This window comes from Electrophorus electricus, chromosome 7 (genome assembly GCF_013358815.1).
Source record: "Electrophorus electricus isolate fEleEle1 chromosome 7, fEleEle1.pri, whole genome shotgun sequence".
In the NCBI taxonomy this organism is placed as follows: domain Eukaryota; kingdom Metazoa; phylum Chordata; class Actinopteri; order Gymnotiformes; family Gymnotidae; genus Electrophorus; species Electrophorus electricus.
The window spans coordinates 24,658,445-24,681,107 of NC_049541.1; the positions used below are offsets into that span (position 1 = coordinate 24,658,445).

General features: G+C 43.6%; 1 protein-coding gene across 1 annotated transcript; it reads right to left on the bottom strand.

The window, feature by feature from the left end:
• Positions 1–3,063: 3,063 nt before the first annotated feature.
• Positions 3,064–19,401, bottom strand: cdh10a (cadherin 10, type 2a (T2-cadherin)). The gene is given in 14 exon segments (XM_027001282.2): positions 3,064–4,042; positions 4,428–4,679; positions 4,800–4,908; positions 5,648–5,769; positions 5,875–6,011; positions 6,256–6,509; positions 7,082–7,266; positions 7,494–7,608; positions 7,610–7,627; positions 7,629–7,663; positions 8,276–8,395; positions 10,972–11,266; positions 14,449–14,805; positions 19,292–19,401. Coding segments are annotated over 13 exon segments (2,349 nt in total). The 5' UTR covers positions 14,665–14,805; positions 19,292–19,401; the 3' UTR covers positions 3,064–3,551.
• Positions 19,402–22,663: the final 3,262 nt, after the last annotated feature.

The window sequence follows — 22,663 nt, forward strand, 5'->3', positions numbered from 1 at the left end:
TGTAGGACTGTTGGATTTTTTTTTTTTCGATAGCAGATCCCACTCTCAAAGATCTTGAACGACGCTGCTATGTCTGTATTTACACCCCTCCCTGCGAAATGGCACTGCTGTGATGGAAACGATCCTTGAGATTTGTGTAATATACAGACTCGTGTTTCGCTCCAGCGCGAAAAACGATCCGATCGGCAGCGCTCCACGTGATCAGACCGTGCGGTATGAGATGCAACCGTGCATAATCTCGTGCCTGTAAAATGCACCCAGGTGTGAGTCAGGTGTAAACGCAGGTGCGAGGCACGCGCGTCGGTCAAGGCGAGTGGTGAGTTTAGAAGAGCGCGCAAGGCTGCCTTCATGCGTCTCGCTGAGAACTTCTGCCGCAGAGATTTCCACATCCCTCCCCGGGATCATCTTTACTCCAAAGCCCGGGGCGTGTGTATAAGCAAGAACGCTTGAACTGAGCCGACCTCCTCGGGAGAGAACGAGATATCAAAAGCCTCTCTTCTGTCTATATGTCAGGCCTTCTGCTTACAGGGCTGTTGGGTTCAGTGCGTGCAGTGGGCTGTTTAAAATGAACAAACAGAAGCAAACACAAGAGGCAAACAAAGGCGAAACAACTAATTAATTACTTAGTGCTGGAATATTGAATGGATGTTGCCAGGTTTTTTCTGATTGTGGGCATGCTTCCCTGTCTTAAAAGAGCTTGACCTCATATTTTATTCTCGCAAATTATTGATTGTTTTTTCTTAGTTAGCAGCAGAGTTGAAATCAGGACACGGCGATCCTGTGCCAGCTAAAGAAAGTACTTCAGCTCAAAAGTAACAAATGAATTAATTGCCCTCGGTGGCAACATTTTGTGTGGTGACAATAACATGATGCGAGAGATTATGCTCAGTGATAATGAGTTACTGAGACGTATTTGCATGTCAGCACTGTTTATGTACAAATTCTTCTGAAGTCAGTCTGCCACCAAGAGTCTGTCTTTGAAAATGGGAAAACAAAGCAAAACTATGTTTATATGTATACATTGCTTTATATGCCCTTTTAGGATAACGTATAGTCCACTATGTGACAATGAATCTCATTTACATTACCTAATATGCAAGTACACTATAGTAAGACGTGTATGTATTCATGCTTATAGTAGATAGATTATTATGTTATCTATTTGGATTACATCATCAGTGAATGGTAAAACATAAAGCCAAAGAATGATTTCAGGCAGTGAGTTATAAAGTGCTGCAATCACAGTTACTCCCTACAGTTATTTGTTACAGTTAGTCATAGTGCCTCTTAATGTCTCAGATGCTGTGACAGCTCAATCCCGCCACCTTGTGGTAAGGACTGGAAATAACTAAAATGAATAAATACTTAAATACACAAATAAATAAATAAATAAATCGTAAACCCGAAAACACTTGTATGAAAATGTATGATATGTTTTGCATATCATGTATGGCAATCATTTTACAAAACTTGTAGATTTGGGTTTGGAGTCATTTAAATATGGTAAGATGAAAATGACCCCAAAAGTCAAACATCAGCTCCGAATCAGCACTGCTCCTTCAGGTAAAAAGGTAAGCATTCATGAAAGCATTTCTAACTGTTGCAGTTAATGTTAAGTAATCTAAATTACAGTAATCTGACTAGAGCAAATGAGAATGAAAATTTGCCATTGTTCTGGTAATCAAAGAACACTGGTGAGTGGCCAATTCATGCACATTAAGCAGTGCGTGACAATATAAGATGACTGCTTACATGCCTTATCTAAAGTATGAGACTCTTCTATAACATAATAACACTGCTTTAACTGGGCAAAAACAAACAAACAAATAAATAAATAAACTGGTGTGTTCTGATGTTGTGGATCTTTTGGGATGAAATTTCAGCAATAAGTTCCTTCAGCAATTTGTTAATGGCCCTGAACATGTAACACTTTTGGATGTGTAAACAATTGCAGGTCCAATTTTATTATTATTTTATTATTAGGTGAACTGTGGGCTTTCTTTTTGGTGCTCCTGCAGGACCTGCAGACAGTTCACTGTTGTCTAATAATGTCTGAAACAACTGGGAGAACAGTCATCTTACAAAGCGTAATTGCAGTGCCCTTTAACATTATAGAGTGTTTAAATAAAGATTCATGTAATATACAGACTTATGTTTTGCTCAGCTGTCGCAGTGGTTCTACGCTCTTGACTGTTATCACTGCTGCATAGTAAATGTTACTTCAGTGTTTCCATTCTGCTTTTGATGGACTCAAGGGGTCGTTTGCCAGTCAAGAGCACTTCCTGTTATATTCCTTCCTTCTACAACCACTGCAAATGTTCGCGCTCACACTGACGTTCGCAGTGGCGCTCTTCAGAAGCTTAAACCATTAGCAAACATAAGAACAACAAGCTCTTTTGATTACACTCCCTTCAAAAGGGTCTTGCCTATATCAGCTAATTCATATTATATATATGTTACAAAGGCATTTTATTTGGAGAGAATAACTTCCATCCCTCCCACACATCCACGATAATGATTTCAGGCCTGTGTGTGACCCACGTGACCCCTAACGGAGCAAAAGCCCAACAGACCTTACAGGTTCGTTACGTTTGGCACCCCACTTCATCCTGAGCAAAAGAAGGGAAATGAGCAAAGGGACCAAAACACCTAATGCGCGTTCAGCAGAGATCTTCACATTCCCGGCTAACGTCACTGTCACGTTACCCTTGAAGACGCAAGTCTGGAGACATGTTAGCGATAATTTGCACCTTTTAAGTTTCAATTAGAAAACATCTATGTTCTTTGTGCCATTTTCCCCTGTGCGTAAACAGGTGACCTACTGTACACAGATGACATCCCCTAAAACAGGTATCCTGCTGTAGGCCTGCACTGTGGCTGACCCTGGCGATCTACACAGCCGCCTTGTAGGTGACCAGGGGTTCTGTCAACAGATGCTGCCATGATAGCTTCGACAACCTCCCCTTCCGTTCCGTTTTCACATGACTTCAGCTAAGCTTAGACTGCCTCCATTCCACACTGCTGCGAGGACACACTGAAGACAATAGTGCATTTGTATTTTTTATTAAAATATATTCATAAAAAATATGGATATAAAACACTTCAACAGCGTTCGGAAACAAGCCAGTGTTTTGCAGCATTTCTGACACTTCTGTGTTTGATTTCAGTGTTATCCACAGCTTGGCAAATGAAGTGAACGAAACCTTTGACACGAGCGAACGAAGCCAAATTGTCCTTGCTGCAGTAGTTCTGTGCTTCCTGTTTAGCCCAGAACAGCCATCCATTACGTGCTGAGTTTGTTTTGTTTAGAGTTTTTTTTTTCTGTTTGAGAACAAATGGAACCAACAAGATCACTAACACTCCTCTCATCAGCACACAATGGCCACAACATAGTCGACGAAGAATCCACCAGATAGCAAAAGTGAAAGTCAGCGAGAGTCAGTAGAAAAACAATCAAGCGGGTGAGTGGTAGGGCGGGTTAATCCCTCTGGATCAGGGGCGTCTCACGGGCGTTAGCGGCCGGGGTGGGGCATTCGCTTCATGCCGTGCAGCTAGGTGGCCGCGCCGCCCTCCTTGCCAATGTACATGTCGGCCAGCTTTTTGAACTGCGGCCCCCAGGTGCTGAGGTAATCGTACTCGTGGTCGCCCTCGGCGAGCGACGACTCCAGCGAGCTGAGGGAGTCGGCGATGGAGCCGCTGCCCTCGTAGGCGTAGGTGGCAAGCGAGTCGTAGGGTGGAGCGGTGGGGTCGGCGTCGCTGTCACGCAGCCGCCCGCCGATGAAGTCCCGCACGTCGGCGCACTCACTGGCCGGCGACGCCCGCCGGTATGGGAACAGCATCTCGGGGATGATGTCCCGTCGCGTCTTGCTGCCCTCGACCGCCTCCGGGTTGCGCAGAGCGCCGATGTCGAAGGCCTGCGTGTCCTCCTCGCCGCCGCCCTCGTCGTTGTAGCTGACCACGTTGTCCCGCACATCCTCCTTGGACATGATCAGGGTCTCCTTCCGCCGCTGCCGTCGCAGGGCCGAGAACAGCACCACGATCACTGCGGCAGTAATCACACACACACCACACACTTTTTAGTTGAAGGACTGTTGCAATAGATCCAAGCACGGCATAAAGATGCCCTAATAAACAAAGACACACATTGCTTTGCTGGTTATTGACAATTCAAAAAATCGATTATCAACAGTAACTAGTCACCCGCTTGCTACGAACATGATGAGATGGGGGGGGAAAAAAAACCTAATTTCTTGATTTTTAAGCTTCTATCAGCCAAAGCAGATGTAATGTGAAAAGAACCATTATATTCACAGATATTAGTTAAAAGGGCTTTCATTCTCAGATTTTCATTGGCTACAACGTATACATTAGCATATTATTATATTGCCCATCCATCGTGTGGATGTGTGCGGTAAATGACCACGTACTGAGGAGGATGATGATGCAGAGGAGGATGGCCACCAGGGCGCCGGTGCTCAGCCCCGCTGACAGCAGGAGGGCGTCCACGCTGCATGAGCGCATGTTGCCAGTACCGTCGCAGCCGCACACGCGGACGGTCAGCGTGCTGGTGCTGCTCTGGATGGGGTAGTCATTGTCCGAGATGACCACGGGCAGGAAGTAGACACTCACTTCCTGTCTGCTGAACCCACCCCTTCGGGTGAGAATCCTAGCGGTGTTATCTGGGGGGGGGGGGGGTGTAATGGGTTGCGTTTGAGTTTTCGCCTGTGGCTGTGCACTGAGCAGAGAGCGGGGGAAATTCGAGAGAGCCGCGCTCTAAAGAGCCAAAGAAAGTGATTCACCTTCGTTGTCAAATATGGTGAAGTTTGGATTGCTGCTGCTGAGACTGAATACAAATTTGTGGCCAATGAGTGGCTCGTCTGTGTCTATGGCACTGATTGTTTGAATTAGCTGGAAACAGAGCAGTAATACAGAAAAAACATTAAATATAAAACAAAAAAGTGCAAAACATATGATTTTGTTCACTTGTAGAAATATTGCTTATAGATATGGGATCTAAAATGCATTTAAAATCTGAAAAACTGAATCTGAAGTAAATTTGTTTATAAAAATTGTCAATTACATGTACTGGAAATACGAACAAATTTGTTTTCTCAGACTTGACCTCGAATAGAATGCACAAATACACCCAAACAACTGTATAGGCCAAACACTAACACTCACACAAAGTTCACGGTTCTGTCTGTTTTTGTTCACTGAGGTCTTCTAGTCATACCCTTCACGATACTTGTTATCTTGCCCTCCCAATGCAAGCCAGAAACAAGCTGTAGTATTTTCAGCAACTTCATTTTCAATCATTTATTTCACGATAGGGAAGGTGTTGTCCTCTACTGTCTTAGACTCTATTTTATTGTCGTCCGCTCTGTCTTTGCCTCACAAATCTTGTTCCACATGCATTCACAATCTAATTCTGTCATCTAACAGCCTATTATTTAATACCTTCTGTTATAATGAAATCAACAGGGCAAAATTTAACACAATTCATCAAATGGTACGCCCAGTATTTTTACATATTTGCACAACCATATTCAGGTGTTCTGTAATTAGTGCCTCTTTGTTACTTTATAATAGTAGAACCCCTCCCATCAGAACTGTGCTATGAACTTTCAAAAAGCGCGATGGCAAATACCTGTCCAGGTTTCACATTCTCACAAACAAACGTCTCGTAAAGCATGGCAAACTCGGGTGCGTTGTCGTTCACGTCCAGGACTTTTATCAAGACAGGAACTCGGCTCCGCTGGTGAGGGTTATCTGATGAAAAATAGGAAATCGAAACTGTAGCGGTAAAGGTTTGGGCGTGCCACGTGGTATATTACTGTACGTGACCATGTGTTCGGCTTGTGAATGGGAACTCACTCATTTCGCTGGCGAGCACAGAGATGTTATGCCAGTTTGACACTTCTCTATCGAGAGGTTTCAAGGTCGTGATGGATCCATTTCTGGGGTCGATGTGGAAGAGTCTGTCGGGATCCGTGTGCTGGTCTATTGCGAACCTACCAGGGGTCGTTAGGCTAAAGTTACTTTGATATCTGTCAGAATATTCGTATATATCTAGAGTTCATACAGCACTATGAGTGAGTTTATGGATTTCTATAGTTAGTCCTGCAAGTGCGGTGTCCTTCAGTTTAGTTAAGAGGGTTATGCCAGATAAATGCATTTTATACATAACAATCCAACCTCAGATACCTTTGAACAACTGACTTTTTTTCAAAAAATATCATTGAACAAGTTCCTTACAGCACGGGGTGATCGGTTACATCAGGGTCCCAGGCTGTAACTGTGCCAATAATGCTTCCCTTTGGCGTGTCTTCGTTCACCTCGATGACGAACAGCGGCCTGCTGAAGACCGGTGGCTCATCCTCATCCTTAACGGTGATCTTCACGATAGCTGTGTCTGAGAACGGGCCCAGGTGCGCAAAGTCGGCATCCATGTGCGTGTTGGTCGCTTCCACTTTGATGGTGTAAACCCGCCGGCTCTCATAATCCAGTTTCTTAAAAATGACAGAGAACATCGTCAACAAGTTACCATCATAAACAGCATTCCTGCAGCTCCCCTAATAGAGTACTGTAGATAGAGCAAGCTGCTTGCATCACTAACGTCATGGGTTTGAATCCCAGGAGGCCAGCACATTTTCCTTCAGATCAGTATGAAAGTCTCCCTAGATAAGGCTATTTAGCAAATGCTGTAATAGATGGTGCTCTAAACCAGGGATGTGTGAGGTGAAGCCCTCCAGAAAAAAAAACAAAACTCTCTAAGTCTTCAAAAACAAATTTCATTTGGACTAATTAACACAGCTCTAAAGTCTTCCATTCAGAGCACAGGGGAGAAATGTTGCAAGTCGTATTACTTTGTCTCATAACTTTTAATTAACTGGATGCTGTAAATAGCTATACATCCTTGTTCTATTTAGACATCGCAACATTTAAAGGCACTCTGTTGGTTCACGGACTGTTCCCTACAGCACATCTGTCTTGATGTTGTAGGACAACACCGTGCTCCCCACACTACGGTGGAGTCAAAGCACACAGAAATGTTTGTCAGAAGTTGTTTTGTCACTTTCACCTTCCTGATGAGAATGATGCCTGCTTGTCGCTCATCTGTGATGATGTCGAACGAGTCTTTCACATCCCCGTCAACAATCCTGTACTTCATCTCAGCGTTCTTTCCTTCGTCTCCATCGTTGGCTTTGAGCTCACCCACCGGTTTGCCAATTTCTGCTGACTCGGAAGCACTCATTTGGTACGAACCTTTAAGACGGTAAGTTTTTAATTGGTTCACTGCATAATAGTGTTACCTCATTTCACTGGACAAACAGCTAGAGGACGTTATTATTATAAGACCTGGATCTTCAACATGTTGAAGTCCAACCTATCATTCAAAATATATTTTCATTGTCAGTTTATTTCTTGTAAGTGTCTGTGTACTGCTATTAAATTAATGTTGGTGTACAAAATATGATGTGTCCATAACATACTGAAGGCAAAGCGTGGGGGGCTGTCGTTAATGTCTGTAAGGGTCACATTGACCATGGTGGTTCCAGAGAGACCTCCCATCTGTCCTGCCATGTCCTTGGCCTGGATAACCACCTGGGTAGTCTTTGCGGACCTCCCCGGTCCATGTTGGAAAGGGCTATTCTCACAATCCCTGCACAAGAACGCATGTATAAGGAGCATGGCGCAAAATCATAGATCCGTACGTTCACATTTCCCCAACATGACTCCCCCAAGAACAGTCAGGGCAATAGACAGTTTTTGAGGTCTTAGTCAACTGCTGCTGCAGCCCTTGGTAGCTCAAAGGGTGTCAAACTGTATACTCTGGAATATATAGGCTGCAGTATAAGAACAACTGGTGCATGGCAATACTTTTAGCAAAGCTGAGGCCAGATTGAGGAAAGGGGAGGAAGAGCAAGGAGGATTGGTGTGATGTTACTGCAGCAGCATACGTTCCCACAGTGACATAACAGGAACACCCTGTGGGAGGAAATGGTCTAGGAAAAACTGATGCTTTTACTGTAGTATAAGTAAATGCTTCAACATTATTAATAATAATAATAATAATAATAATAATAATAATATTATTATTATTATTCTCTTAGAGGCTTCCGTTTTCGATGCCTTGCAATATGATGTGCACATGAATCCATCACATACTGCGATCCATCACCAGTTTGGCGTGGGCTGCATAGATCTTCTTGAAAAATGAGCCTTGGGAAGGCACCATAGCATATGCTGTTCTCCATATGTTTGGAGGACCCACCTGTCTCAGGCTCCACTGAGAAGTATGGCTGACCTTGCAGGATGCTGTACACAAGCTTAGCACTATTACCATATGAGGCGTCATCTGCATCGGTAGCATTGACTTCTATCACAAAGGTACCTAGGAGCAGAGGAGACATTGCACCAGCAGTGGGGTCAATCACTCGGCCAAGCCTTTACTTATGAATTAGCAAAAATGCCCAGGTCAAAGATCAAATGTTAACAAATGTGGTTTTATTCTAAAGTATATAACCTTCAAAGGAAGGGAAATTTCTATTAACATTGGGGGAAAAATTCAACAACAACAACAACTACTACTACTACTACAACAACAATAACAACAACAATAATAATAATAATAATAATAATGATAATAATTTTGCAGGTATTTCTTGCAATTTAAAACTAATGCAAAATAAAAATTAAAGTATTGTTACTGTTATCATTGCTGTGGTTGCTGTTGGTTGAGACAAAAGCATTAACATCTATCATAGGACATGGCTGCTGGCACATTTAATCTTTCTGCTTTGAATGCCCGCTACCCTAGGTCAATAACAGATGCACGCGTTGAAATTCACCAGTGGACTGTGGCCCAGTCGTGGACAAGTCATATTATGGTAATGCTGTGCTCTTCGGGCAAAGGTCCTCCCTTTGAACATGAAGAGCTAGATTGGTGTTAGAGAGGCTTGTCAGATGATTAATCTACGGATAAAGACACCAAGCAGACTGCTCCTGTGTTTGTGGACTAGGATGCCCAGGGGTTGCTGTCATATTACACACAGCAGCGAAACGCTTAAATATGCATGCTCTACTGCATTTCTTGGAGGAATTTGAAAGTGCTTGAGTCATATGTCAGAATGTCACCACCAAGCCATGCTTCTGATTGTGTGACACTGGGGTGATAAAGAAGGAATTAAAATTAGATGTAAAGTAGAAAATGTGATAGGACATGCAAATGGAATCATCTTAGTCTTATACAGTTCACAAGGGCCCAAAAGAGGCCAAAGCACTTAAAGGGGTTTCATTCACACATAAATTTGCATGCATAAATAAAATTATGTGGGGCAATTTTTTTTTAGCAACTTCAATATACCGTTAGTAGAAAGTACTAGAATACTCTACAGTGCATCTTTCCTGCTTTCCTGCATTTCCTACTGGTGGGACTTTCACATTACAGCCCATCACCATAGAATTTAATTGTGAGAAACATTTTTATTTCACTGCTATTTACATTTTTGGTGTCTCCAGGATCTGCTTACATGTCATAGTCCACCTAGAATGCAATTCATGCATCCCAAAACCACGACAACCTAATAACGTATATCATGACACCCATGTGGCACCATGTAGTCTTCATGACTTTGCACACTATGCTCCATGCCTCCAATGCTACTTATCATTCAGTAAGTAAGAAGAAACTACAACCATTCCTATTCATCTTTAAATGCATCACAACAGTCAAATTGCCTGTACCTTTTCACTCATATTTCAGAATTTTATTCAAGTTGAATCTCTCTGCTGCTGTCGCATTTTGACTTTAATTGGTCATCCCTTTCTTGTAGTTTCTGACAAAGGCTTTCACCTGCTAAGATTCAGAAAGACAGCAATTATCCAACCCCCCAAAAAATCCAGTGGCCAAGTAAAGCTTGGTATTACAGCCTTAAACATAGCCACACCTTTGGATTTCCTAATCCATGAAAGCTATTCATCTGGGTCTACAACCGGTTGGTGAACTACTATATGTTTTAAGTCCCATGCATTCTGATCTTCTCCATGATCCGCTCGCCAATGCAATGTGCTTTTGCTTTGTTCTTTCTTTTCTTTTAACTTTCGTATTGTGGCGGTTCAAAGGTTCACGGGTTCAGTCTCAGCTGACAGCTCCTACCACTGTGTTCTCGACTTCCTTGGCCCCATGTTGCTTGGGGAGCCTTGTCGTGCTGTTAGCAGATTAAAGGCACAAAACAACCAGCATGAAATTCTATCCAAGAAAATACATTAGTTAACCAACTGACTGGATCCAAGAAGAGTTAAACTTTCCACTGCCATGCCAATGTTTTGAGTTTTCAACAACGTGGATGCTACTTCCGGAGCAGAGCTGGCACAAGTGTATCAGGAACAACCCTTCTGCTAAAACTGGGTGTGGAGTGATAAATTATCCATTTAACGGTGATCCCGTGATAAGCAGATGATCATTAAAGAAGGGCCAGAGAACATCTAACACAGTCTGTGGGCTGCAGACTCTAATTAGACATCTGAAAGGTGTACCTAATGCATAGGTTTCTAGGAAACTGGCTGGAAAGACTGCATAACAGACACTATGGTCAATGCTACCTTTGCTTCCGATTACGACTATATTGCCAACCCGGGTATACTGAGTGGCACCACATGCTCATAGACAACGGGAGACTGGAATGTAAAGGGGAAAAAATTGGTCATGAAACCCAAGCATTACACTTTAGTTCCAAAGCTGCACTCACTGACATTCTTCATGCTCCACAGGCTTGTCAAAAAAGATAAAAGTCTCGGAAACCAGAGGCGCTGAGCCATCCTTGACCTTAAAAGCTGGGATGACAGAATCGCAGACACTGCTCCCAAGAGTAATCGATTGTGACATTGAAGGAAAAAAAAACAAGAGGAAGAAGAGGAAGAAAGCAACCCAACGACAAACAAGCAGAACGGCGACATGAATTCCCTCACCGACGTCAGACATTTCGGGCACGCTAGCCGAGTAGACATCCTTGGTAAATTTGGGCTCATTGTCGTTGATGTCATGGATCTTGACGATGAACTCCGTGGCAGGCTCCAGGGGGAGGCCGGTGTACTTGTTGAAGGCCTGCGCTTGCAGCGTGTAGGACGCCTTTTCCTCACGGTCCAGCCTCTGCGTGGCGTGGAGGTCGCCCGACTTTTCATCGATGCGGAAGATGGTACCAGCTCCTTCCCCAGAGAGGACGTACCTCGCGGTGCCGTCTCCTCGGTCCTTATCTGACCGAAGCTGAACAGAGAGAAAGGATAAATGAATGCTAAACCGATGTCCTGCTGTTTCTTATAGTCTGATGGATGCTCAACCATAGCTGGTGGATTATGGTTTATGAGAAAAAGCTTTTAGAAAGAAAGCTCTCCATAGCAGATTATAAGCAGCTCTGAGTTTTCAGAAGACATGTTTTTAAAAATTATTTAATGAAATACTAATTAAGCTTTTAGCCCACTTGGATTTTTCTCTCTGTTTTTCAGCTACAATGATGTAGGTAATTCTACTGAAAATTTATTTTAAAAAATGAATAAGTGCTTTCTGCACTTTAATGTGAATTTCATCTACTGCATATATTTTTCTCAGTATTCTATTATACATGTTGCTTTCATTTAAAAAGCTATTTTTATCTATCCAACCATCCATCCACATATTCTACACCCTCACATTTTATCTAGACCTTAAAATCCATGTTTATAGAATCAGCTAAGACCACCAGTAAATGTCTTGCACCAGGAGGGACTGTACATGTAACATTGTGGCATGCTTGCCAAGAGTACTGTGTGTTTGCAACACCTGGAAGAAACAGACTGCCCTCCAGCTCTGACACTTCTGTGCTCTGTCTGCTGATACCTTGTTAAGTTTTCATTCATGTGTGCTGTTCAAGACTTGTGGCCAGGTCATGGGATGCACTTGTTGCCCAAACCACCTCTCTATTTTTGATAGTTTTCTGGGTATTTATAAAGAGAGCTGTGCCCTAATGAACGAATCAATAAGCAGATGAATGAGTTAATTAAAGGAGCATACATCTTTTTACACATTTTGTAATATTGAGACAAAAAAGTAGAAAGCGCAGATATTTTTTCTCCCCTCTAGAAAAGGATTCTTGCAAAAGCAATGAAATATGGAAGCTATAACAGGCAAAAAAAAATAAAAAATTTAATTTGATGGCATTATGTTTCTAAATGAAAAACCAAAAAATTCAAGTTCATTCATTTCACCACTGAATACCAATACGCTTTTGACAAAATGTAATATGCACCATAATACAGCTAACGAACCGAGAAAGACCTTGAGTAGTTGGGACTTATATTAGAGGTGTGCCAGGCACAAAGAGCATAAAATTATGTTTCAAGGTCAAAATCATGATGGAAAATTCCAGGCATAGGACGACTAACCCAAGAAGGAACTCACTTTACAGCTCCTTGACCCAGTTAAATAAGATGGAAAAAAAAAAAAACATGGCAGTGCAGCTGTTTATTTATAAGTTATTGCATGCAATAAAACAAACAAAATTAAAAACAGTTAGGTCTCTACTCCTAGCTGTTCAAAATAATAATTGGTCTCCCCCTTCCTGATAAATGATCCATTTTCCTATGAATAACTAAGAAGGACTGAAGTCACCCTGAAGACACAGATGCCTGGCCTAGTTCCTGAGGAGGGGAGCTCAAAGCATCTGTCTGAAATGCCAGTTTTCATGTAGGGCTAGGGTACACGCAACCAAGCATTTGAAGATGTTATCGCGGGTAGTACTTATCTTCTGATGGCCATTCTGAAAAATGGTAGCTATTAACTTCTCTTCAAAATGTCTGCCTGCCAATCCCAGAGAGCCGAAGCTGGACTCGGATGGGCAGGACATTGGAAATGACATTTCCGGGTTCCACATAATGAAGAGGTACAGGGAGCTGGGCTTTCCCCCAGAGACAACCTCCCATTCCCAGTTCAAAAATACCTTTATGTTCTATTAGGTTTTAAACAAGATCTATAGGAATTGGGTCAGGCCCGTTAATGAAGCAGCGCCCGGATATGTGAGAAATGGTATTTGAATTGGGCAGAGTGGGATGGGGGATGGACCCTATCACATACAGATCTGAAAATACTTTTTATGGATTGGACTGGTTTATTTGCTTACCCCTTCTTGCGTTATATGCAACTGCAGATGCAAATGTGATCATATAGTTGCACCGATTGCTTACTGCGTTGCACAGTGAGCGACTGAGGCGACGTTGGCTTCGTCTGGCTATTCTTAGAAAGAGCTAGTGGCTAGCCCAGCTTGGCCTAATTACTAGCCAGCTGGTGTGATCCAGTATGATCCATCTACTCGCTCATCAGACTTGCTCACCATGAATCACATGCCAAACTACACCAGCAGTCATTAGCGGGTGACTAACTGGGCCTTGCAACTTCCCAGAAAAATGGAGTGCCTGTCTCATATTATATAGCGGCATAGCTGAGGCTAAGGTCAAACAAGTGTTTTGGTTCTAAATTACTCCTTTGATATGTAGTGTGACATTGGCCGTGCAGAAATCTCAAAGACCCTTTCAAAGGAGTTATTAGATGGAAGACTGACTGTTTAAACAAGACTTGATTGGTGTTTAGAATGCCTACCGAACTCTCCAGCTGAACTCTGTTAAGGTAGGATTCAAACCACTCCATTAGGACTTCAGGATAATCGAACACCTGCATCTGAAGCCAGAACCCATCTAAGTGTTCATTAAACAGAGCCAATCTGTAACAACCAAACTGTTGCCTTTCTGTCTGCAATGGCAAGACAGCAGTTTTATTGGAATACCGAGTTACACCTCCTGATCAGTGCACGGTAGGAGCAGAGAAGGGCCTAGTGGAGTGGGTTTTTCTTTTCGCGATCAGCGTGGCATAAATTTGGCAAGTGTCTGAATTGTAGCTTGATGAATCGCACCAACCGCCCCCACCTTCACATAGCCGCTGCAGTTGGGTAGGAAGTCAATGGGTGAAAAAAAAGAGGGGGAGAGAGAAAATGAAATAGCCTGTAATTGTCAATTCCTGTCATGTCCCTAGTGAGCCACTTTGTCCTAGAAATGAGAACAGTAAAACCAGGCACAAACTGGGTACAAAAAACACTACCCCCCTCACTCTGCTCCCTGCTATTTGCCCCCTCTCCTCTCTCTCTCTCTCATTTCTGAATATTCATGCATCAGTGAGTGTGTAATTCACATTTTCGTCTGCTTTATATATTTTTTTCCCTTTGATAATGGCATCAGGTATTTTCAAAATGCCTGCCATGCATTCATATTCAAATAATATGTCATGCCACATAAACCTCAAAGAGAACCAAAGAGAACTTTTCATTTCTTCACATCCACCCGACCCCCCAACCCCCTCGGCCAGGGGAGGGCTTGTTTGCAAGACACGACGAGTTGATTCCCGGGCCCAGCGAGGCCTCTTACCTTCCCCACATACTGATAGCTGCTTCCTGTGTACTCCTCCGACAGAAAGAACTGCCTCCACATCCAGTCACGTTTGGATCGGTGCAGCACCCTCCCGTCCATCTGCAGCGAGTGACCGAACGGGCGGGGCGGGCCGGTCCGGCCCCTAACCACCATGACGGGTGAGCTCAGGGGGAGGAGGCAGAACAGCAGGAAGAGCCAGGCAAAGTGAATCATCACTTGGCTGTTTCCGACTGATCCCCAAGACAGGCACAACTCCGGATAAATAATCTAATAAGGAAGGCGCTGAATGGGAAATGATGTAAACGGTTGGATCAGCAACTCTGCCATCGTAGACTTTGATCTTCCTCTGATTCCCTGCAAAATTAAAAAAGTTCTTTGGAGGTACAGCATAGCAACTCCTCTCAAATAGAAAAATTCAATTTAGAGCGATGCCATCCCTTTGATACAAAATAAAATATTAATATCTCATCTTTATGCCTTTCATCGACGATGATGTCTCTGATGTGCCCATAGTCCTATAACAAGCATGCATTATGAGATTTATCATTCCACTGTGTACACCCTTCACTGTGGAATTTAGTGGCAATAGTATAAGAATTAAACTTCACCTTTATTGGCAGGTTCTCATTCAGTTAATCGCAACTCAAAATCACATGGCATCACCATTTAACCCTCATCCATAAACCACTGTTCCAATACCAAAGTAAATCAAAGCAAGGTTTACAAGCCACCCGTTCTAAATTGCCATGATAACTTTGAGGTCTTCATTCACAGAGCGTCACTAATTATAACCTAAACTTTATTACATGAAAAAGTGCATGTAAACAATACAATTTTAATAGCACACTGACATATTTCGGATGCAGCTGTCTGCATTCATGCTGAACCCTGCTTGCCCTAAGTCAGGAAACAGGATTGCACAACTCAACCATCACATGGTGAAATGTACTGCAATCCAACACCTTTGATATTAAATAAAAATGTAACGTGGCATTATGGCCATTATATTCAGGATTAATATACCTTTACTGTGCCCACTCAACAGGCATACGTTGTATGCGACTGCATCCATAAAATGATCCCTGATTATAAGAGTGAGTTGTCTTATGGTTTCATCCACAGATGGTGACAGCGACTTATTTATTTATTTATTTATTTACTGGGCTGCTCCTCATCCTCTGTCAGAGGTATTGATCAAGATTACATGTTGCCCTCATGCAAAACCCTCTACGGAGCCAAAGAGTAATCCACAAAAACAAGGGGTGCAGCTCCAGAAAGCCTCAAGACAGATCTTCTTCACAGAGCAACAGGCCACCTCCTCCTCCCCAATGTCAGATCTGTCTCCGCTCACCAGTTTTTCATCTGCGGATTAAGCTGTCGTAGGCGAAGCCCAGGTGCATAAATGCAACGGAGTGTGTACAAAGCCGCTCGTATAGCTAACTGAATCGATACAGTTGACTTTGATTATGTGTAGCAACATGTCTGGGATTCAGATCCCCCTTCACCGTGAAGACCAGCAGCACGACGTCCTCTCTAATACGATAATTACCTTCAGCCGAGCAGCGTGGCATCTGCATTTGTTTCTCAGCTTTTAGGCGGAATATCTCAGCATGACTGGTTGCGTACTGCTCCTGCCACTATCGGAGATCAGCTCTCCTCACTTTTACCTTCAGGTCTTTTTGTTTGTTTGTTTGTTTATTTATTTGCTGCATTTCCTTAGGCACTGCAGCACAAGGGTTTTAAAGGCAAGAAAGTGTCGTTGCCCAGACTTGACTTCAAAAGTAATATATTTAGAGACGTGAGACAATCGGCCAGTCAAGAACGAAATGTCAGTTTCCACCAAAGCCAGGAGCGTCTAATGTGCCTTCTGTGGAGAATGCAGGCAGTTTGATTTCTCAACACTTGTCACATCTCTACCTTTGTGGCATCCTGCTGCCCATTTCCCAACAATGAACACAAACCGTGCCGCTTGTAAAGCAAATGTATCAATTTGCAAAGATTTCCAATACCAGGAAGATCAGAAGATCAGAATGTGACTCTTTCGGGTTAAACTGAAGGATGAAATAATAAAGGTCCAGAAATTAGAATTAAATTGCTTTTGTAATTGAAAGGCCTAGCAGTCATCTAATGACTTTCTACAGAGTGAAAGTGCTTTAAGCGGCTGCTTGTATAAATGTTCTTCAAATGCAAAATACGGCTCAGTACCGTTAACTCCACTGTTAATCTCTTTTTGGCCTCAGGCTTGTGTGAAACCAAGTCCCTTTTGTAACAATTAAACCTCTTTGATTATTATTATGATTGAATGTTCTAATTAGGACTATAATTTAAACCATTTTCCATGAGCGTCATTAGCATAGTGGATATTAGTTCTGAATGTATGGTGAATAGTAAGCGCAGACTATGTATTTGCTTCAGAAAAACCTTCAGCAGTGATAAAGTAATGGAGAATAAGCCACACTAACCCATCAGCTGCCGATTTGCTGGGCTACTCTGACTGCAAGCATAATAGGATTTCTATCAGAATCTTCCCTACAAAGCAAAAAGGGAATACGATATTGCACATGGAAAGTTCTGGCTGGTATTTCAGCGACTTAACTGCTTTTACGTAGCTAAACTCACTCACGTCTTCGGGTTGTGTGGCAGTGAAAATGTCATATTCTGCAGTGGCCACTTGGTGGAGCCCAAGAGCTTCTCCAATGTTCTCTGCTCGGTCTGCTCGGTTCTTCAGCCCAACCACGTGTCTCTAGCCGGACATTTTCCCAGCTGCTTCCTCCCCTGTAATATTAATGCTCCTGTCTTCTTTGTTTTGAAACTTTGATATAGATCAAATCTGCTGCATGTTGATTGCCTGCCCTCAGGACTAGGCTTTGATATGTCCAGGTTCGCATAATCAAGGTTATTAGATACAGCGTATTCCCTGATTTTTGTTGGGCTGAGGGCTTTTAATGAAACCAGTGAGTTTGGGAAGTTTTTTTTTCCCAAGGAGGTCTTGTCTCATTAAATTAATCACATGTTTTGTCCAAACATGGATTAGAGCCTCTTTTGGGGTGCTCAGTATTCAACTGTGGACTCAGAAGACCTTTCTCAAGTGCACCATGATTACTCTGTTGTATTATGTTCATGGGCTCTTAGGACTTAACAGGTTTTTCTATTGGGTAGAGTCAATGAACATAATGAATCTTTCTGCTATGTAAGGCTGATGGTTATTTTCTACATGCGGTCTTCTTTTCTCAATTACCAGCTTAGTGGGCAGGAAAACATCTGAAATGTATCCCAGCAGTGTAGCTCGGAATGAGAACATTAATATCATTACATCATCTCCAAAGAAATAAATTGATTGTCTCTGACTTTTATCTCATTATGAGACAAATTGCATTCACTGCTATCCTTCTCTTCATAAGAAAGCAAGCGAGAGAGAGAGAGAGAGAGAGAGAGAGAGAGAGTTCTATCCAGAATCAAAGTGCAAGTGACTTTGTCTCATGATTCATCTCCACGTTGAAAGGCAATTATACATGTGACATCGGCTAGGAGGAAATGTGCACTTTAATTTGTGCGGAACAGTCATGCCATTATGCGTTCGGCTCAGATGTATAAATCACAGTCAGCACACGGCGGCAGGAGGCAGGCTCCAAGGCTTGGCAGCTCAGGTGCAGCCAGAACGTCTAACAGCAGAATAAAACATCAGATCAGAGTAAACAGCACCCAAACTAACCGGGGGGATTTACGTATGGGGTGTCAGAGAGCGGCCACTTTAACAGAATGTAGATTTCAAAGGGGAGCAGGCTGAATACGCGCCAGTCGCTAAGGAGCCTTTTTGGGCAGCATTGCACACAGCAGCCATTTATTTATTGGCAGCCTTTGAGTTCCACATTCGAATGTGGCCGTATAGAGCCCGAGAAGCTCAACCTGGTGGAGAAAAATGCCCAGGACCTCCCGGAGAACGTTTGAAGAGAGGCGGCCGGCAACCGCACGTTCTGCGTTAACGGTTTTGAGAGTTTATCTCGGTATTCATGTGCCGTGAGATTAAACGGCAGGTTCCAGCTCACGGAGGGAGCGTGAAGCAGCGACTGACTCATCAAAGCAGTTCGCTGTTCCCCCCAAATCCCCCCCCCCCCCCCACCCCCCGAGCCTAATATCCCCAACGGAAACCACTGAGCAGGTCTGCCTGGACCACTGCGCGCACTTTTTTTTTTTTTACAATCAACACATGGAAGGAAGGAAGCTTCTTTGGACTGTTGAATAAGGAGGTTCTGAGGGAACATCACTTCCTACTGAATTCACGAGTAAAGCTCAGATGAAACGGGTCTAGCAGAATGCGTGCATTTGATTCACCAATTTCTTTGCTGTAGTTTAAGGATACCAGTATTCACAAGTGAGCTGTGAAATGCATGCCAGAGTGTTCTAAGCAGTTTCATAATGTATCTTATTAATCCTAACTTCTATTAACTGTTCATGAAAGTTTCCTTTTTTTTGCATTCATGATTAAATACAGAGCACAAAAAAGTAGTAGCAGAGGATTAGCTCTATGGGTCCTATCACCATAACAACATTGACACTGAATACGAACCTCCAGAAACAGACATCATTAGTATGAAAATGAATAAATTTGCAGGTATTTGCATATTAAAATACATACTTAATCAGTCATGTTTCAAACAGGTTATATATTCACAGTTGGAGGGCTTGGACTGTTGTTGGGTCTATTCGAACCCAGTTGCCAGAATGAATTACTTGCAATCAATGCAATATGAAATATCACAATAGGAGAAAAGGTTTGGCTTTATCAGCTCAAAATGTGGAGCTTTTAGCTGAAGTGTAGTGCATAGTGAAAGGTTCTTACCTTAGAAAAAGATTTCCTTGCTCTTTTGAGTGTATGTCATTCTCATTGAAGTGCGACACTGGCTCCTGTCTTTGCCTCTTGGCAGTGCTCAGATTCCAAGACTAGCTACAGTTGTGTGTGAGACTCCAGCTGCCTGCCTCTCTCTTTCTCTCCCTCTCTTTCTCTCTATCTCTCCCTCTCCCTCTCTCTCTCTCTCTCTCTCTCTCTCTCTCTCTCTCTATCTCTCCCTCTCTCTCTCTCTCTCTCTCTCTCTCTCTCTCTATCTCTCTCTCTCTCACACTCCCTCACTCGATCCCCTTTCTCTTGCTCTTGCCTAGACAAGGATGCAGTTTGCAGAGGGGGGCAGCTTCTGATTGGTTGCCATTCATAAGGCTATGATAGGGCGGGGAGGAGGAATGTGGAAAAGAGACCAGTGTTGGCAGCCGACTGAGGCATTGAAACCAGGACAGTGGGTTTAGGCAGCAGGAATAATGATTTGTATGTATATATAAGCCCTGGAATAAAGGACCAGTAAATAATAGATGGCCAAAATGGATGGAATTCTGAAGACAGAGAAGTGGAGGATGTCATCTCTCTTCCTTATCAAAATATATAATAGATATGTGTTACTATCTATGGTAACATGGCGTTTGCTGTGTTTTGAAAGAAAGAAAGAAAGAAAGAAAGAAAGAAAGAAAGAAAGAAAGAAAGAAAGAATGTATTTGAAGGACCACGGTCAGAGAAAGAGTCTAAAATCCTGATACAACTTCTGCCATGTTGCATTAGACCCCTGCGAAGGCTTAAATGTATGTAGGAGCTTGCTGTTCCTGCCCAGATCCCAGTTAAACCCAGTTCCGTGGGTATTCTTCTCTCATCCGCAGGAATGACTTGAAACCTCAGCAGGGTCAAAGGATCGAAAGTCTAGTCCGGCTGCAAGCTTTGGGATGAAGTGTGCCACAGAAATGTATACCTAATTTGACTTTCCTTGCGTTGGCTGTGGAAAACTCTGTCAATGTACCCGTTGCTGGGAGTGCTGGGAGTGAAGGCTGTCACTCTGAGCAAGGACTGTTCATGCTCCAACCTACCACTCAAACTCTGGCCCGCCATGAAGACCTTGACAGTAAAGTGCGCAGAGAGGTACTTTCCACTGTGTCTGCTGAGCTTTCTCAGGACAGCAGAGAGATCAGCGCTGTATGGTAACTGGATGCAACATCTCTTGACTCTCGATTAGGAGCCAGCTTTCGGTCTAAGTATTTGTTGTGTCAACTTTATTAATCACTGCGAGGTTTATGTTTGCTCTGCCTCTCACCGAGCTGCAGTCGGCTTCCCGCGCAGGAAAAACCTCCTTCTGTATGTAAAGCTACATAAAGAATGTACAAAGCTTCCAAGAGGGGAAGCCAGAGCAGAACATAGTGGAGTGAGACTAATAGGATTCAGGCCGCCTTTTTGGGAAGAGCCAAGGTGGCAGTGGTGAGGACTGCTTTTCATTTGAGCTCCACTTTGAAGTGCTATACGAGGGGGGGATCAAAGACCAGACCAGCGTGGATGTCCTGAGGCACAGATGCTGGGAGGAGTTCCAGAGACCTGCATACATAAGTCAAATCTATTATGCAAAGAATAAACAAGTAAATAAATAATGAGCCAAACGATGGCTGGGCGAGTTTCTCACTTGAGGCTAATCGAGTCTGGCATGAAGTTCAGTTTATGGTTCCATGTCAGAGGTTCTAAACTGTCTTTGAATCCTATGGCAATGGATAAATACATTTCACGATCGTTCTCCCTTTTCCTGTCAAAAATCGGTCTCGAAGAGACAGACCGAGTACAAGTACGGTGCACTAATTGCAGGCCATTTAGTATTCACCTCCTATAAGTTACAATCAACACCCTGCTCCTGCAGTGCTACGTTTGAACAAGGGCGCTCTGATGTGTCAGTGCTGTTTGTCGCCAAGGGTCCTTTAACGTGCTCCACCACTGATGGGAGTGTCGGGTTCTGGAAGCGGCACCACGCTGCGGCAGCAGGTGAAGGCTGAATGAAATGTTAATGGATTCAAATTCCCAATGCCGTGGCTGGCCGCCACTTGAGACTTATCAAAGTGGCATCGTCAGGCGTAATAATGACAGAACGCGACAGTCGACAGAGGTTAGGTAGCCAAAGGCGTGTGGGGCATTATGGAGAGTCGTGCCACAGTTATGTGGGGAAAAAAATTACATGATAATTTCAGAACAATGCCCCATTGTTCTAGTAGCTATTACTTTGTGTTACTGTGTGCAAAGATCCAACAATCTAGCAGCGCTTTCCACCATAACCTGTTGAACTGCAGGTTTTTTAATCAGGCATTAGTCCTTAATGCTTATTGTTAAATAACTGTTATGAACTGTTGAGAAAATACAGTGAAACCAAACTGAAAGGTGTGTGGCCCGGAATGGATCCTCCTACAGTTCCCATGTGCAGTTAAAAGCTATTTTCTCAATGTTTTTATTTATTCTCCTTGTACTTCGTGTTTAGGCGAGCCGGCCTCCCCAGCAGGTCTCATCTATGTCGTGCAACCCTACGCCAACACCGAGCAGACAATCATCAGCACACACGCGTCTCCTCCGTGGAAAGCCCAGGTCTGCCGTTGCACCGCTCCGGACTTCCAGTCGGCCGCGCTGTGCATCTCGAAAACCATCCAGGGGAGAGCGCATCATTCCACTGTCATCATTCCCATCACGTGTCTTGGTGGACACTCCCGATTTGCCGGGATATCACGTATCGACGGGGGCGAGGGCGCTGCCAATGCTGGGGGGACATTGCCAATGGGAACACAGCCAGGCGTGTCCTAGGGGATGTCCCGCCAAATGGTACAGCTGGCACGAACGCCAGTGGGAGCTGTAGGGCACACCTCTGCACAACTACTGTAAGCAGAGCCATTTGAGACTGGGCACGTTGGTTTGATCCTTTAGCCATGCTGATGTAGCCCAAGTCCTGCTGCGAGCGCTACTTTCTTTGCTGAGCACAGCGCTAGAGGGGGATCTATGTCTCTTTGGCATGCAAAGCCCCATGTGAATCCGAACAGAGACAGGTCGGGCAGCGATGCCACTCCATTGCCTGCTTTGTACATGGAGACACAGCGTGGCCGGCGATACAACAGGGACATTGTCAGCATTTTCCGAAGTGCAATCTTCAGGGATTCAAGTTCTTCAAGTGTAAGTTTGAGATCTGAAAACCACTTGGATGGCACACGTAAAGCTGGCATGCACTTGGTCTGTGGAAGATGGCAGTTTGCAGTGTTTCCTAAATTGGGTCATTTTACACCAATACCCTTTTTGAACGTGCACAAGCTACAGAAGTACTTTCCCTGAATCAGCAATCTTTCAGCGGTACTGATCCTAACTGACTGTTTTTCTCTGTCA